General features: G+C 31.1%; 2 protein-coding genes across 5 annotated transcripts in view; one reads left to right on the top strand and one right to left on the bottom strand.

Moving 5' to 3' along the window:
• The window catches only part of Eip78C (Ecdysone-induced protein 78C), a 36,977-nt gene extending 25,463 nt beyond the window's left edge, over positions 1–11,514 (top strand). For both annotated transcript variants that reach the window (XM_065344813.1, XM_065344812.1), the window contains 8 exons: positions 2,550–2,677; positions 4,438–4,579; positions 4,676–4,893; positions 5,797–5,941; positions 6,033–6,190; positions 6,326–6,505; positions 6,580–6,775; positions 6,917–11,514. In XM_065344813.1, the coding sequence (XP_065200885.1) occupies positions 2,550–2,677; positions 4,438–4,579; positions 4,676–4,893; positions 5,797–5,941; positions 6,033–6,190; positions 6,326–6,505; positions 6,580–6,771 (1,163 nt within the window). In that variant the 3' untranslated portion in view covers positions 6,772–6,775; positions 6,917–11,514. The remainder of the gene's footprint in view (positions 1–2,549; positions 2,678–4,437; positions 4,580–4,675; positions 4,894–5,796; positions 5,942–6,032; positions 6,191–6,325; positions 6,506–6,579; positions 6,776–6,916) is intronic.
• A 1,166-nt stretch (positions 11,515–12,680) lies between these two features.
• On the bottom strand, positions 12,681–17,049 carry LOC135831935 (N-acetylgalactosamine kinase-like). Of its 3 annotated transcripts, none has more exons than XM_065344810.1 (8): positions 16,822–17,049; positions 15,411–15,729; positions 15,136–15,343; positions 14,362–14,628; positions 14,154–14,294; positions 13,955–14,069; positions 13,697–13,886; positions 12,681–13,612 (listed from the first exon to the last, which is right to left on the bottom strand). In XM_065344810.1, exons 2-8 carry the CDS (start codon positions 15,707–15,709, stop codon positions 13,432–13,434), a joined length of 1,401 nt encoding a protein of 466 aa, XP_065200882.1. In that variant the 5' UTR covers positions 15,710–15,729; positions 16,822–17,049; the 3' UTR covers positions 12,681–13,431. The 3 variants fall into 3 exon arrangements, with proteins under 3 accessions (XP_065200882.1, XP_065200881.1, XP_065200883.1); XM_065344809.1 differs by lacking the exon at positions 16,822–17,049 and adding an exon at positions 16,002–16,128; XM_065344811.1 differs by lacking the exon at positions 16,822–17,049 and having other exon boundaries at positions 15,430–15,660.
• Positions 17,050–17,110: the final 61 nt, after the last annotated feature.

Here is a 17,110-nt window from a genome sequence, read left to right as displayed (position 1 = left end):
TTTTATTTAAAGTTTAAAAAAATTAAGCAAATTGGCTTTTAAATTGGAAAAATTCAATTTTCAGTTGGAAAATTGAGGGTTATATGTACTTTTGGTAATTTACAATTTTTCACTCGTTCACTAATGTGTCTTCGACATTCGACGATTCATCTCAGCCATCTTGCATTCTTGCAATCAGCAGGTAACTCCAATGTCAAACTGATTAATTAGAGCAGATCCAAAAATTTAGAGCTCAAACCAAAGCTTAGGTAACTTTTCCCTCGCAAATCAAAATGGAATAAAGAAAAATGTGTGGATTGAAATGTGTAATGATAACAGATGATAAAAGTGATAAGGCTGAAAAACAATCTATCTTCTGTCACATTAAATAACTATACCATAGTACCTACCCATTAAAAAAAAGTCGGAGTTTTCGCCTAACAAAAATTTAAGAATACCTACATCTCTACTTGAGGGTTTCGTTTTTTACAGGAATTGAAACCGCAATTTTGAAAAAATCGTGTTTTCGTTGTTTTTTTTTTTAATTTTGAATTTTGAATTACTTACGCATTTCAACTGGATTTACTATAGGAAAATGAAGAAAATGATTTTTTTTGCATTTTCTGAATGTTGACTAAATTTGATGAACAATCTGCAGTCCCAAAGTCAAATTTTCACCACCAAATTAATTATGTACCTAGCACTAGCTAGTACATAGCTATGTACAATACGATGTTTTTGACGTTGGTGGTTTTATCGAGTGTTCAGTATTGGGTAGGTGTCGAATAGTTCGCCTTTGAATGCAGCAACCCGAATTTGGTTTTACCACTGTAGAAAATAAAGGGCCAAAGTAATGGGGTATTGAGTGTTGGTTATTATGTGTTGCATGAATTCTTAAATTGGGCTTTTCAACTTTATGCGTTTTGCAGAACGAATTTATATTATTGATGAATTTTCAAGCGTTAAAATTTACCTATCAATAAATTGAATAAACCTTCTCAGCATAAAAAGCCTAGTAGGTAAGTATTTCAGGTAGATTGAATCTGACAGCTCTGCATTGTACAGTGTACACCTTTGATAGAAGCACCAAAGTTTGTAGAGAAGACAAAATATGTGTAATTTCTAAAATACTAGTCATTTACTTGATTTTTTTTTAGACTTTGCTCTTAAAATTTTTTAAAATAGGTAACTCTGTCCTGCTGATGTCACTGTATGTTTGAGTAATTTTTGTTTACAAAACTAAAAAAAGTGATTCTGATTTATACCAATATGTCTATATGCCCTTAGTGCATTACTACACATAAGCATGGTTCACCTGTATGGGCGCGTTTGCGTTCACCTGCTTAGACGATAGGCACACCAAAGCAATGCATTTTATAAAACCAACCTTCTTTGGAAGGCAAAACCGGTAAAATGCAAACAACATGTTTCATGCTTGTTGCAAAACAAAGGTCAACGAACCACTTCAAAATACCTGGCTAAGATATAATATCTTACCTACACGAATAAATTGATAAAGCAACACGTGAGTTAAATATACGTTTTGTAAAACAAATCCTATAGGTAGGTTGAGGTATACATTCGTGTTGCTTATGCAAAAGGAGAGAGAGAGAGAAAAAAAAACAAAAACAAAATGCAACTCAAACCAATAATTTTACGAAAATTTCGTTAGCCATCTTAATTAAATCTCTTTCCGAGTAAAAACCTACCTGCGAATAAAATTAATAAATTAGACGATTTTAAATTTAAGTGTATCCAGTTTTTAAAAGAGATTCCAGTCTCGCAAGTCGCAGACCCAGACACATTTTGCTCTTCCTGTCTTCGTCGTTAAATCGAATTAAAAGGTAGCCTATTAAACGAATTGAAATAACTCGGTAGGTAAATAATTGCCAACAAAGACACTGCATTTAGTGAGACGTGCAGAAACCTAAGCTATACCTACATACGAGTGTCTGCTGCATTGTAAAGTAGGTACTTGCTAAGTAGAGGTACTAGGTAGTGTTAAATTGTGTAGATTTTTTAAAAACTCAATACTTAAGCAAAAAAAATCGTGTCTACACGTTGGTTCTATTGTTAAAAACCATTCGTTACACTACTGACAATGAAATAAGGTTAATCAAGGTCACAAAGACCAGCTGTTCGGCTCTTTTTATCATCGCTACAGCGCGACTTGTGTACTCACTTACGCTGCACTTAGGCAGGTAAAGGTAGGTACCTGATACCTGAAAATTATTAAGATCGTCAGCTGATTGGTTTGTTGATGGATTTTTGATTAATTAAAACGACGTCGGTTTTAATTTCAACAGCAAGTAATAACGATCTTGTTGTTGCGACAATGCCATACTTGATAATTATGCGTTGAAAGTATTATGGAAATTGAAACCAATGACCGGGCTTTTTCTTTCTCCAATCAAAGTTCCTCTCACTTCGAAGTTATCCAATTTTTTTCAAGTACCTAATTTTGTAATTATTTGGACTTATGATCGATTTATATGTTTACATTTAGATATAAGGGGTACGATATTATGTTTCAACAATTTACTATAATGCATACAATTATTCTGTTATAGAGCAACATTACGCTGCGGCGGATTCCAATAGTTGTACACCCACTGCCAAATCCTTTGTACCGTGTAAAGTTTGTGGAGATAAAGCATCCGGATACCATTACGGAGTTACTTCCTGTGAAGGCTGTAAGGTAAATAACATTTATTCATTTTGCATACAGTTTTTATTTCTTTCTTTGAAACGTCAAACGCGTAAGTATATGAGTATTTCATTTTAAATATTCAAATTTGCGAATCAGTTGAAATTTTCCTTTTTAAATTCGAGGATCCAACATTTCAATGACTACCTACTAACTCAAAATGGCGTTGACGGTTTTTAAAAATTAATGCAGATTGCAATCATTAATCATAATTCTAATCAAAATTGCGTATCAAGATATTTTTTGCGGTACCTATATCTCAATTTTGACCATAGTAGGTCAGTTTGAGTGGAAAGGAGCAGAGGAGCAGCAACAGATCTTTTTGAAAAAGTAAATGATCGAAAAATCAACATATACAATCAAATTTTTTCAATGCTTCGTATTTTCTTTCAAAACGAAGAGGGGGTAATGGAACTCTCGAAAACCTCACATTGTTGTCATTTCCAATTTTCATACTCTTCTGGGATGAAGAAGAGAGAAGTTGATCGGAGAGGTTGAAATTCAGGGGGGGGGGGTCGAATAACTTAGTATGGGGCGGAGGGGGATTGGGTACAAAAATGCCAACTAAAAATTTTAAAAAGGGCGAGTAGGTAATTTAAATTTTTTAGAACTTCAAAAACTGTAGTTTTATACAAAAAATTATACTTTTTTTTATTGATTTCATTACGCTAATACAATTACTCAAGTTGATGTAAGATTTATTCGATTTTCAATGCTCGTAAAAACAATCTACTGTAAAGTCATTCAATTAGCCTTTTTCTATTCATGCATCTGCCATTTCCAAAAAATGAAACAAGAGTCGAAAAAAAATTAACTATAAATCTTTATCGGTCGAGAATATTAGGTACAGTACACATTTATAATTTCATGATGGAATATCGTGTGTAAATACACATTGTTCGATTCAATTGTTAGATCGAACACGAGATGATAAGATGAAACAGTCTTCAGGCTATATACAAGAGTTACAATAGACCAGTGCAGCGAACCTAACGGAATCTTAATTCCAACACACTTCCGCTTTCATCTCGTCTGCTCAAAACAATAATTTTCTCTTTCTTCCTCACTCGCTTTTAATACTTATTTATACTTGTACCAGTACCTATACCTTAGCTTCCTTTTTCAAGACGAGTACCTACGTAAACGTACGTATATGTATGCTTATTGCTTACACAGTACACACGTAGTGTAACAACAATCAAAACTTACCTACAGTTTGATGGCATCATGGGATGATACCTAATTTAGGCACATAGGCCTGTTTTGGTATCATTACTGCACCGACGACTAGTTCTTTAATCATTTATAATATTGTCGAAACTGATTATTCGCTTCTTATCAAGGTATAAGTATTACCTGCCAACCTGCCTTTATAGAGAGCATGTGAAATGTCGAGAGCCTAATTTAAAAATTTTATTGTAAATTTAAAATTACGAGTATAGGGATGCTTTATTCGTACAGGAGGTTAAAAGTCGAGAATATGAGGTTTAGGCTCAAATATAGGCACTCGAATAATTTATTATTTTGGGATAAAAATTGTATTGTACAGGACGACAAACGACGTCCGACGTCTTTGAGCCTCCACCTCTGGAGAAACTCCTAACAGCCTCGCTTTTTGAAAAAGCTGCAGAGGCTCACAAAGAAACCAAAAAAATGACAAAAAATTTGGTTTTTTAATCATTCGAATTTGTACTGTTCACGCACCCTGTAGCTATACGAGTATTATCAACATTTTCATTTTGTTATCACAGGGATTTTTTCGAAGAAGTATTCAGAAACAGATCGAGTACCGTTGTCTGAGGGATGGAAAATGTTTAGTCATCAGATTGAATAGAAATAGGTGTCAATATTGCAGATTTAAGAAATGTTTAGCTGTCGGCATGTCCAGAGATTGTAAGTATCGCATTTCCGCATTTCACAATTATTACATAATAAATTTGAAAATGAATGTTTATGGAGTAAATTAACTCAAAAACACTTATTTTGCAGCTGTTCGATATGGTCGTGTACCAAAAAGATCAAGAGAAAGGAGTGATAGCGAATCGAATCGAGTATCGACTTCTGATTCGTCCGAGCATTCTGATGCCGAAAGTAAACATTTAGCAGTATATGATGTTATTTTAATGGTGTCTCAAGCTCACCATGCTAACTGTGATTACACTGAAGAGCAAACAAGGGGATTAATCAGAAGACCCATTACTTCTCCTGTAAGTTTAATTAATTTGTCAATTTTTATTTTTAAAAATTTTTTTTTCAGATAAAAATTTGTATTTTTTTAAAAAAACAAAAATATTATTTTTTTTTGTAATTGAGTGCTTTTTAGCTATTTTTAAACCTCTAGTAAAGATCTAGCTTTCTGCAGTATTTTCAATTTCAAAACTTTTTTGGAAAAAATGAAAAATACTGAAGAAAACGCAACGAATTTTGAGGACTTTCAAAAAAGGTAGCTATAGGATTGGCGCCTCGTTAAAAACCCGTAGAAATCTTGAAAAATTTAAAGTTGAAAATTTGTGTAAAAAATTACGTTGTGAGTAGCTAAATGAAAAATTAACTCGATTGCATGAAACCTATGAACTCGGTGCTTTTTGATTTAGGCTACCGAAAATTTCAACATTCGTTCGTGGTTTGATTTGAAGGTGGTAATTTAAAGATGCTGAAGATAATTTTTGTATCAAGTAATAGAGATCTACCAGATCGATGTTGGTATATGTATCTGTCTAATCATTGGACTGCAAAGGCAACTCCAAATGTATACCTTTAGGTACCTACTTATTAAAAAATGAAAAAAATGAAAAAATATACATTTTTTTTACTGAAAATGAATAATAGGCTACCTAATCTTGATATGCATCAGGCAATTGAAAAACATACCTATTTATAAACGTACGTTTCTCCTTGCAGTTGAAATGATAGGCAAATATGTCTGCATCGATTCGATTTTTCATAAGAACTGGGTAGGTTAGGTAGTCCCTAGTCCTGCATGCAGAAAAAACCAACGTGCATATGACTTTCTACTCTGATATCCCTATTTTTTGGGGGGAAGAAAATGTAGATACGACGTATCATGTTTTTTGACATCAACACTGATTTGATATACAAATTTATTTCAGCCTCCAGTGGTGTGTTCTAATCCCGAAGTCGCATCTTCGACCGTAGAAAATGAAGAAATGCGACGTATATGGTTGTGGCAACAGTTTGCTGTTCATGTTACTCCAACGGTTCAAAGAGTAGTAGAATTTGCCAAACGAGTACCGGGTAAGGGCGTTTAAAAATTTTTCACTGGTGTCGTTTTCATTGCATCGGTTAAAAGCATTGATTCTAAACGGTTTTATTTTATTTGTTTTAGGTTTTTGTCATTTGAGTCAAGATGACCAGTTAATATTAATTAAAATTGGATTCTTTGAACTATGGCTCGGTCAAGTTGCAAGGTTAACATCGGATACAACTTTAACATTTTATGATGGTACTTTCATCACTAAACAACAAATGGAAACCATGTACGATGTAAGGATTCTTTTTGACTGTTTTATTTCAAGCAATTATTGATACCTACCTAAAATGTAATTTTAGGTATCCTATGCACTTAGTTATCGTTCTTTTGAAAAATATGCTTGATTGATTTTTCAATTAATTTTGCAGGTTGAATTTGTGACGAATATATTTCAGTTTGCTAGTTCTTTCAATTCTTTAGCATTGAATGATACAGAATTAGGATTATTTTGCGCTGTGGTGTTACTTACTCCTGAAAGGAATGGTGTTACGGATATAAAATCCGTTCAACATCATCAAGATCGTTTATTAGAAGCTCTAAAAGTTCAAGTATGTTTAAAACTTTTACTCCGAAGCATCGACTCGTGGCAAGTTTATAATTCGATAATTTTTTTTACCCGCAGGTTGGCAGAAATCACGCTAGCGAACCGCATGTATTGTCAACAGTGTTAATAAAATTAACAGAACTGCGAACTTTGGGGGCCAAACATTTAACGCATTTAGATTGGTTTCGTTTAAATTGGAATAAATTAAGACTTCCTCCTCTTTTTGCAGAGATTTTTGATATACCAAAATGCGAAGAAGATTTACAATGATAATGTTAGTATTTTTCGCGTGATTTATCATAGTTTGACGTTATAGTGAATAATTCCGTTCATGGAAATTGAATTTTCGTCAATCAGTATACTTTACTTACCTACTTATAATTTCAAAGTAAATTTTTCTCTTGTTTTGTTTCAGAATGGATGCTTGATTATCACAAATTTATTTTTTTCTTGCTCAACTATCAAAATATAATGTACTATTCACTGTTGCTTTTTACATATCACAACACACATATTCGTAATTACTTACTGTATCCTACGTAAATTCGTCAAAATTTTTGTGTACCTAATCATTTAATACCTATCTACTTCAGTCGAAATTTATTCTGTTAAAAATTTATTAGACAATTATGTTATTTGTTATGTACATTTATTTGTTTATTTATTTTTTTGTTACCTTTCAAACGTTTTAGACATTTTGTTATTCTGTTGAGGAAGATTAATCCTTCCATTTTAGATTAGTTTAGCTACATAATTGTTATCAGTCTGGTGCTAAAGCCTTTTAAAAAGCGCATTTATCCAATTAAAAATAGCTGTATCTCTATTCTCTATTTAAAACTCATCTCATTCAAGTTTTCACTCCTATAAGAGCCTCATTTAATGAAAATTTTTACACGACTATTCCTAATAGAAAATTAAGCAATGGAATTTCTGACTGAAATATTTTTCCTAATATTCATATACGTACAAATTCAACAAAGTATTATGATTTTTCCTCCTCGTTTTTGTTTGTAATTAAAAACAAATTCTATTATTATACTAAATATAAAAAATACTTCTATTATTATCACTATTAGGTACGTTATTTTTTATTGTTACTTAATGAATTTCTTTTTTTTTTTACATTTTTGTTATATAAGTGCTTTTAGTTGTGTGAGTGTTTATACTTTGTTGTCCATGATTAGAGAAGTACGTTATTCTTATTCTTGTTACTGTACTTTCTTTTCTTTTTTTTTAAATTTAAATTTTGTTTTTATATTATGTAGGTGTGTTTTTGAACATTTTTTTCATCAGATATAGACTAAGGATTCAAAAAGAGAAACGAAAATGAAATTTTGACGTAAATGAGAAAGTAACGGTTATCTATGCATTTAAATTGAAATGCTTTTAGTTACTCGCGTTTGTGAACTAGTTGACAAATTTTCAAAATTGGGACTAAGAATCTCAAATACCTACCTGTATTTTTTTGTTATAAAAGTCTGTCGATTAAAAACTAATTAATCTTCTTTACTACTTACCTATTTAAAAAAGCTCTAAAATGAAAAGGTGAATACCTACTTATTGGTTTAATTTTATGCTTTAAAAATGTTCTCATAGTATAGCCAAAATAAAATAACCAACTAAATACGTAGCTTTTTGAAATGCTTTTTGAAAACTTTCATTGAGGTATGATTTTTACCGCAATTTTCCAAAATATTTCCGCTCTATAACAAAATGATTGAGAAATAGTTTTTAAATGTACGAATACCTATAACTAGTCAAACGCGACGATATCAATTCTTCGCTGCATTTAAATATTGTATTCAATCAGAATAATATTTTGAAATTACGTATAATATGATAATCATTTACGTGGCAATCACAATGATTTTTAATTTATGCAAATAGGTAAAATCGTGTTGTAATTTGTCTTTTTAAGTACTGCTCACCGCCAGGTTGTGATCATACTCTAAGAATTACGGCAGTTACTTATAAAATAAATTTTTAGTCATTTTACACTTTTAATTTATTTTATTTAATTGTATCAGAGTAGGTTTATCTTTTTAATTTCGTCTAAATAACAAAAAAACAAAAATGTTTTATATTAAATATTGAATGTGATAAAAATTGAGAACTATCATTGCATAAGATAAAAATCAATGTTGTTAAATACCTTTTTTAATTTTTATCTACGATTTACTCCATTTTCTTCATTTTGTTTGTTTGTTTTTCTTTTTCTGTGAAAATTGTTATTTGTTTGTAATTATGTTTAGTTAATCGTGAATGTTGTTAGAAAAAAATGTATATAATTATCGCAGATATGGAAACATTTACGCATTCAACAACAGAACAATCAAATAGAGGGTAGACTGTACAGGCATTGTTTCATGAATCATAGGATCGAAACCGTCGCCAAAGTAGTTTTTATGTCTTTTTGAATTTATTAATTACTACATCGATCGCTAGAAACATATTTTAATATAGGGTTTTCTAGTCAGTTCAACGAATACAAGTAGTTTAAATGGGTATCTAGACTGGGTATTATCGAAAATAATAAAGAATGAGAACGCTACCTACATCATTCAACATTTTCTTATCAGGACTCCGCGTAAATTGATTTTTTTACACTGAAAAACTGACTGCTTTAGTAATTAATTTTGCTTTTTCAGTTCCTTTCAATTTTTTTGGTATTTTTTCTAAAGGTATGTTCTTATTTTGAGTCAATGTTTCGAATGTCTATCATTAAAATTTAATTACCTACCAACATGGTTTGTTTGATCGATGCTTATTTTAGAAAAATTTTGGCATGTGAATTTATTTTTTCTCATTGTACTTACGATGAAAAACTTTCGTTTGGATTTTGTGTATTTCTCGAACTATTTGATTTTTAAAAATGTATACTCGTATGTAGAGATGTAGATATTCATTTCACTCGAACTACATCACGCTTATAGTTTGTAGAATCACGTTCATGTATAATGGTCTTGAAAAATTAAATAAATTAAGTAGGTAATCTATCTTCCTTGTAAGAAATTCGTTTGTATTGGTTATTAAATAGGCTATCGATAAATCAACCGATTTAGCAAGCGAGAACATTTTAAAAATGAGATTACATTTTTATCGTGTTTGATTGGTTTATTACATTCCACAATAATACCTACAATCTATTACACAACCGTACATATTTTAAATTCTGTGTTCTGTAGTCGATTATTAATAATTTTTAATTAAAGAAAAAAATCGTTAATAGTTTCTTAGCTTCACACTGCCATCGTTTGTTTTTTACTTCCGCTTTTGATAGATAATTTCGAGTAGGTACCTACGATACCAAAGCTTAACGTAACAAATTCTTATTCCTCGTCATACATTAAATTTGCTTTTTGTACCGCTTAAAAATCGATACTTTTTTTACTTATTTTTATTAATTAGATATTTTTTTACTAATTTTTTGATATAGCATTTATATTTTATAGCCCATTATAATCGTTTTGATTACTTTATACTTTCTTTATCATTAGAATCGTTGGAATCGATTGAAGTCTACTTTATGTTCAAATTGACGGCATTATATTGATAAATAATAGAAGGTGTTTGTTTGCGTAAAATGTTTAGGCCTTAGGAGATTTATTCGATAAAAATGAATGTTGAAGTCGTCGATGTGGTTCTCTATAAGCGTACCATACAATCATTTTGAATTTTTTTTCTCGTCGAATTAAGTTGGTAATAAAAATTTTTGCGTTGGTCGGAACTGGAAATATTTTTGATTGCTAAATTTAAGAATTTTTTAGAATAATTTACGTTTCTTTGTAAAAAAAAAATAGACTGTTTATTATTTAATCAAAAATAAGTTATTAAGTTCATTGCGGTCTTTGTAACTTTGATGTTTTTATTTGATCGCCTATTTAGATTGAAAATCGTATAGAGTTAGGTATAGTTTACAAAATCCATTTGTAAATATGCTTAATTTTGCAACTATAATTACGTTTTGTTCATGAAACATTCTTTATTCTGTTTTCATTTTAAAATTACTACAGTAAAACATCTAGAAAAATCAATTCACTCGTATTTTCGTGTATTTCTATGAGAACGTCTCGTACTCGCGATTCCCTATATAAAATGCCAGTCATTTATTCCGTACCTATCTCGAATCATAAAATGTTTGGATATTTTGCATTTAAGAGATGGGAGAAATTTTCATAATTGCCATTATGAAAATAACGTGTGCTATTAACTAGTGAATGTTTTTCTTTGTCTATTTTTAAAAATATATTTTAATACTATTATTTATACGAAATGATTATCTGATAGTAAAAATGTGAGATCTCTTATGTCAATGTTTTTCAATAAGAATACTTAAGTGGAAGATATTGATTTCTTAATAGTAAGAATAGAACAAGCTTATTTTAGAATTTTACTGGCTGCATCACTGCCTTCTATTTAATTTGTACTTTCTGTATACACTTTTTAATTTATTACTCGGACAAAAAATGCGATGTGTTTTTTTTTCATAGAGTAAGAATTTTTCCTTCAAATATCCGCATTTATAGAAACTTTCCCAAAAATATGAAAGTAAAATGCATTTTATTTTTATTTACCTTCATGTTCCTCTAGTATCTCTCAATGATGAATATGTTTTATGACCACATTCGTATAGGTACCTAGAAAAAAATACATTCCATTATGTTATAGGATATTATAACGTGGATATTTCTATTCCATTGGTCATTTGTTTTGAAGAAAAAAGAAATCCATCTTTTCATTCCATTCTTAAAGCCGTTTACAAAAAATTTATCGAACATAACTTCCTACGGCCTAGATGGTGTTTTTGTAAATTCCTGTACAATGTACTTTTTTCCTGTGTAATGTGATGACTTCTATTGAAGATTTTTTTTTTTTGTAATTAGCATAATATTTATTCGCGACTATTGAATAATGAGTGTAAAAGATGTAAAACGTGCTAGAAATTAAAATTTATAACAGATATGTTTCATTTTGCTTTTATATTAATTTTGTAATTAAAAATTTGATTCAGTATTGTATGATGTTTTCTTTTGAAAAGTTGACGGTGCGTGTATATGTGACGGCGCATACAGAAAGGGGACACGCACCCAAAAACGCGTTCAAAGTTTTTGAAGTTATTTTTGAATTTTACAGTTGTTATTTTAGAAATATTAGGATGGTTACTGCTGGGTACGTTCAAAACACACTCTGGCAGTCTCTTTGGGAACTTTTCGGGATAATTTTATATTATACAGGGTGGCTCAATTATAATTGTGCTCATTTTTAAAAATTTTTTTTGATTTTTCAATTTTTTTCGTTATTTTAATTTTGAAATCAATCTGGAGGCCAAACGGAGCGTTCTACGAGAAAAATACATCAACCAAAGTTGTAGAGAATTAAATTTCCAAAAACCTATAAGAGGTTTATTTTTCTCCAAAATGCATAGTTTTTCCGTTTTTCTCAAAAAACAAAAACTTCATGATGATCACCGTAAAATTTCTGTTTTTTGAGAAAAACGGAAAAACTATGCATTTTGGAGAAAAATAAACCTCTTATAGGTTTTTGGAAATTTAATTCTCTACAACTTTGGTTGATGTATTTTTCTCGTAGAACGCTCCGTTTCGTCTCCAGATTGATTTTAAAACTAAAAAAAATTTTAAAAAATTAATTTTTGGTTTTTCAAAAAAATTTTCTTTAGGTACGTCACTTTAGAGCAATTTTTTACCCGTTTAGAGTGAAAATCCAGGCTCAACAATGGTTCCATCGAATTCTACGATGAATTTTATATAAAAATCAATCATTTAAAAAAAATCCATTTTTGGGCTGCGTGTCCCCTTTCTGTATGCGGTGTCACATATGCAATTTCCTAACGCACGGATTAAGGGTAAAAAGATGTTGAAAGAATAACGTAATGAAATCTCAGATCTTGAACTACTTGTACACTACATCTTCCAGTCATTTCTCAGTAGATTAGGTACTACAATATATTTTTTAGAATTTTCAAAAAATTAAAAAAAAAAAAAATACTAGATAATTTTCATCTATTCTTAATTTTTGATGGCGAAAAAGACTGAACTTTTTGGTTTCCTTTCTCTGGAAGAGATGGGAAAATATTTTCCTGAAACGGCGTTGATATTTTTTGGTCATTCTCCACAATATTCATATTTAATGAATTTAATGAATAATGAAATTCAACGAAATAAATTCAAAAATACAGATGATTTATTAAGACATAGGTATTTTAAGCCCTAAGGATATTCAGTACAATATGATTCAGTTATTTATGTTAACAAACCAGCACAAATGAAAAAATTACAATAAAAATAACTGGGATGGTAAAAACCTATCTCATCAGATAGAGAAAAAAACAACTTAATCAAAACATTATAATATGTACCTGCATAAAATGAAACAAACAAAAATTTGTATTAAAATGTAATTTGAAAGTATCAATGTATCGATACTCAAAGAATAAATAAAACCAAACATGGATTTAATTAATGATCGAGGAATGAAAGTTGAAATTGAATTATGAAAAATGTGTTCAACATTTTAAGGCTATTATTACTCGAATAATCGAGTATGTTGACGAGGAAAAAAAACGAAAAACAAATGAGGAAAATTTCAAATGCGCATTGAGATCATGATTCACAGGTAAGGAAAGTTGAATGGTGTTCAGTTCTCGCAAAATTTCACAAAACCATACTAAAAAAATATCAACTGTTCAATAATGGTGTGGCGTACTAGACATTTCTACCCTGGTTACGAAAATCACAAAAAATATGCAGGGAAGAATGATTTTACAGGAAATGAAGAAATAAAGACAAGAAAGTTTTCTTTTCATATTAAATGGCCAAAATAATTTAAGTAACAATTTCGAATTAAAAATTCGTAAATAAATTCTCACTAATAATTTTGATTAACAAAACAATAACAACAACGAAGACAAGATTAATAATCAACAGCACCTGACTGGAACACAGCAGCCCCATGATGTGGCTTAGTAATGAATATCAAGTCGTCTATGTTCACCGAAGCTGGTACTTTACCAGTGTAGAAGGCCGCTTTGACCGATTTCACAAATTCTTCGGCAGTGGCTAATGGTACAAGGGCTACAACACATCCGCCCCAACTTGAAAATCAAATTCACATAAGGTTATTAATGAATCAGAAAAGAAATAACTCATCGGTTAACTGTACACTGTACAATACCTACCCAGCTCCGGTCAGACGAACTCCCGAAGCACCATTCAGTGAACAAATCGTCACCAATTTCTCTAGTTCGACGTGACTACATTCGTACAAATTTTTCAAAGAGAAATGGCTTTCGTTCATTAATCGACCAAGCTCGTCAATTGATTTCGCACCGTCACAAATACTACAAAACATGTCCACTCTTAAAGCCTCTGTAATAAATACGTAATTAGAATGGGTGAAAATTCTCTCGTAAAAATCCACAGCCACAGTTTTCTACCTGCGAACACATGCGTTACTCTGGGTTTTAATTTGAATGTATTCAAATGTCGAGTATTCCTAGTTAAAAACTTATTCTCCAGTTCTTCTTCGCTAATATCCAGTATCTGACATACCTATAAAAAATTCCAATTCACATATTCGACTTGAAAATTTAGACTGACGATTCGAAAATTGTGAAAAAAGTCTTTATAAGTCACCTCTAATTTCGTGTACAGTCCATCGTGAAACACCTCTTGAACAACTTTTAGCATTTTACCAAGGTCGAATTTCAGTTCCTTTTGTAAATCCATTAGTCTAGGAAACTTTTTCCAATTTTTTAAATAATGTTTCCCAATAATCTGAAAACAATTTCGAAATTGTAGATCATTCTCACAAGAATGAAAATCCATACGTCGATCAACTTACCAAAGATGCCAATCTGCATTCGACCACTCTGGAATTGAAATCGTTCGAAGCTGCCTTATTTTTTTGTACCATACTTTGAGCAATCACAAATGTACATGCGGGGGGTATTTGTACCTCGGTAAGTCTCAGCGGATCAAAAGATATAAGACTCGCTGTTCCTCTTCTCGCGTTAAATATTATAGCTTGGTCCATTCCACCGCCTTCGGTTCCAATGTAACGCTCAGCTTTGGCACATTTCTCCGCTAAATTTTTCTTCGTTGGAGATAACTGTAGAAAACATATAAAACGACAATATTGTAAAATAAATCACAATCTTTACCCAGCGTTTAAACTAATTTCAACTTTACGGCACTAAATTAATTAATAGAACTTCGATTTTACATTGGATTGTTGGCAATGAAAATATTTCATTACCGAGTTTTTTTTTTCGATCATGAAACCAATATCGAGGAAAACTAAACATGAGTCAACTTGACAATAAATTTTATTTCCTTGCATTTCGACACGGTTTTCAGTTAATTATTAGGAGAATTTCTCCGCAATCGACTAGAAAAATCGGGTTCAAATTTTTTGAACGTGAATTCTGTTGAAAAACATGTAGGTACTCATGAGTTTAACGTAAAAAACGGCTGATCTATTATTGAATAATGGCCGACAAAAAATCTTTTTGAATACTTTGGGATTCTCCTGATTGCCTGTGACTTTGGTCAAATTACTACAAAATACTTCAAAAATTGAAAAGCCACAAAAATTTATGCAGATAGTGAAACGTACATTCAGAGTAACGCTCAATGAAAGAGCAGCACAACAAACTAATGCGCTGGAACTCGAAAGGCCACTGGCTACAGGAATATTTCCATACAAATGAATTATTAATCCTTTGGTCGGAGCTACATTTCCGGATTCTACGACACCTTTTAAACCACATAAAACGTAATCGTGCCATCTGGGACCGAAACCGGTGGTAGTATCTTTATTGACGCTAAAAAGTACAAAAATGAATTAAAAAGTCGATATTGGAAATAATTCGCAAAAAAATCAACACGTACTCTAGATAACCAATTTTACCGGAGTAATCGGGGTATTTTCCACTCTCGTGATTGGACAGTATTAAACTTGAATCGGATCTCGATTTGACGGCAGCAACGATACATTGTTTAATTGCCATAGGGCATACCGAGTATCCGCAGTAGTCTATGTGTTCGCCGATTAGATTTACACGACCAGGAACTCGTACATAAAAATCCGGTTCCAAGTTGTACTTTTTTCTAAAAGACTTGTCCACTGTGATTAGCATATCTTTTACTTCATTATCTACCGATGGTAGCATTTCAATTTTATCGCCCATATTTTGAATGTAACATGTAACTGTAAACAGAACGAAGTTATGAATTTAAAATTAGAATACGATGATTCGATACCTAGAAACTTATCAAATATTTTGGTAATACTGCTGAAATTTATCCAAATATTCGATGCCACGTACAAGGTTTGTAAGAAAAAAAATTACTCGTAATTAAATGCACAAAAACAAAAAACTATTTTAGAATCATCGTTTTGACACGTTAATAATTTTTAGTATAGTCTTTAAAAATTAACGCAGAACGAATTAGGTATGTACTCAAAAAATAATGCGTTACCTGGAAGTCAAGCACTTGAAAATTATTTTTCTCTAGTCAAGTTGAAGAAACCAAAGAACTACAGAACATACATAGAACTGAGACCGATAGCAAATAAACCATCAAACCGAACCCAACCAAACTTATCAAACAACAATAATAATCAAGGCCACAGCTTATTACATAGATAAAGCTAAAATTACACATGTTCTTTCTCAAAGTTCTCATTCCCAATTTCCAACACAAATTCAATCATTTTATAATATGTAGTCGACCTATGAATGTACTATCGTCTTGCTATTCAGCTATAGAAAGTGGAGTATTGAACTTTTGTGATCCGAAACAAACACACAAAACAAAGCACACAAGTAAACCCATAAATAAATTTTTCCTCCAATCAACTCAATTAAGCAGTTGAGATGGTCATTAAATAGAACGTTGAGAGGGATAGAATAATTTAATCATGCACATGCAGCATGCTACTTTATATACTCTGTATAAGTATACTGAACTAAACAATGTGGGCTCATCAAATAGATTTTTGTGAATTCAATAATCACAAAATAGTAGATCATCAATTACAATTACTTATCAAACATCAATAGTTGGAAATTCTGACTAAATGTATCTCATCAGTCATCACTTATCAGTGTCTCATTTCGGTGCTTTTGCAAAGATGAAAACTTCAGATTTGAGAATGAGATTATCAGTTCAATTCAATTTCTAAAGACAAATTATTGCCGGGCAATAGGTAATGAATTTTTAAAGAAGTACACAATTCAAAATGTAAATCATTTGGGGACGATAGAAAACTATAACGAGTTGAATTATGAAAACTTACCTAAAAGCTCTTATCAAATATTTCGCCTTTCGAACAAAATAGTAGAAAGTATGATGATTGATGCGGAATTTATTTCTCCAATATGTACACGATCATTTTAAATGTGTAAACACAATCATACATTTCGAACAAAATAAAAATCCTGCGTTGTTATTCCAAATATAAATTATAAATTTATCAATCATTTACTTGACCGCGTCATTCAGATCAATGACTGACCGGCATTTTTTGTTGTTGTTTATTTGGGATATGAGATGGGACGGTTGCATGCGCGTTCAAGATCGGCGCA

The sequence above is a fragment of the Planococcus citri genome, chromosome 1, assembly GCF_950023065.1.
Source record: "Planococcus citri chromosome 1, ihPlaCitr1.1, whole genome shotgun sequence".
Lineage (NCBI taxonomy): Eukaryota > Metazoa > Arthropoda > Insecta > Hemiptera > Pseudococcidae > Planococcus > Planococcus citri.
This window is presented reverse-complemented; position numbering and strand designations above follow the sequence as displayed.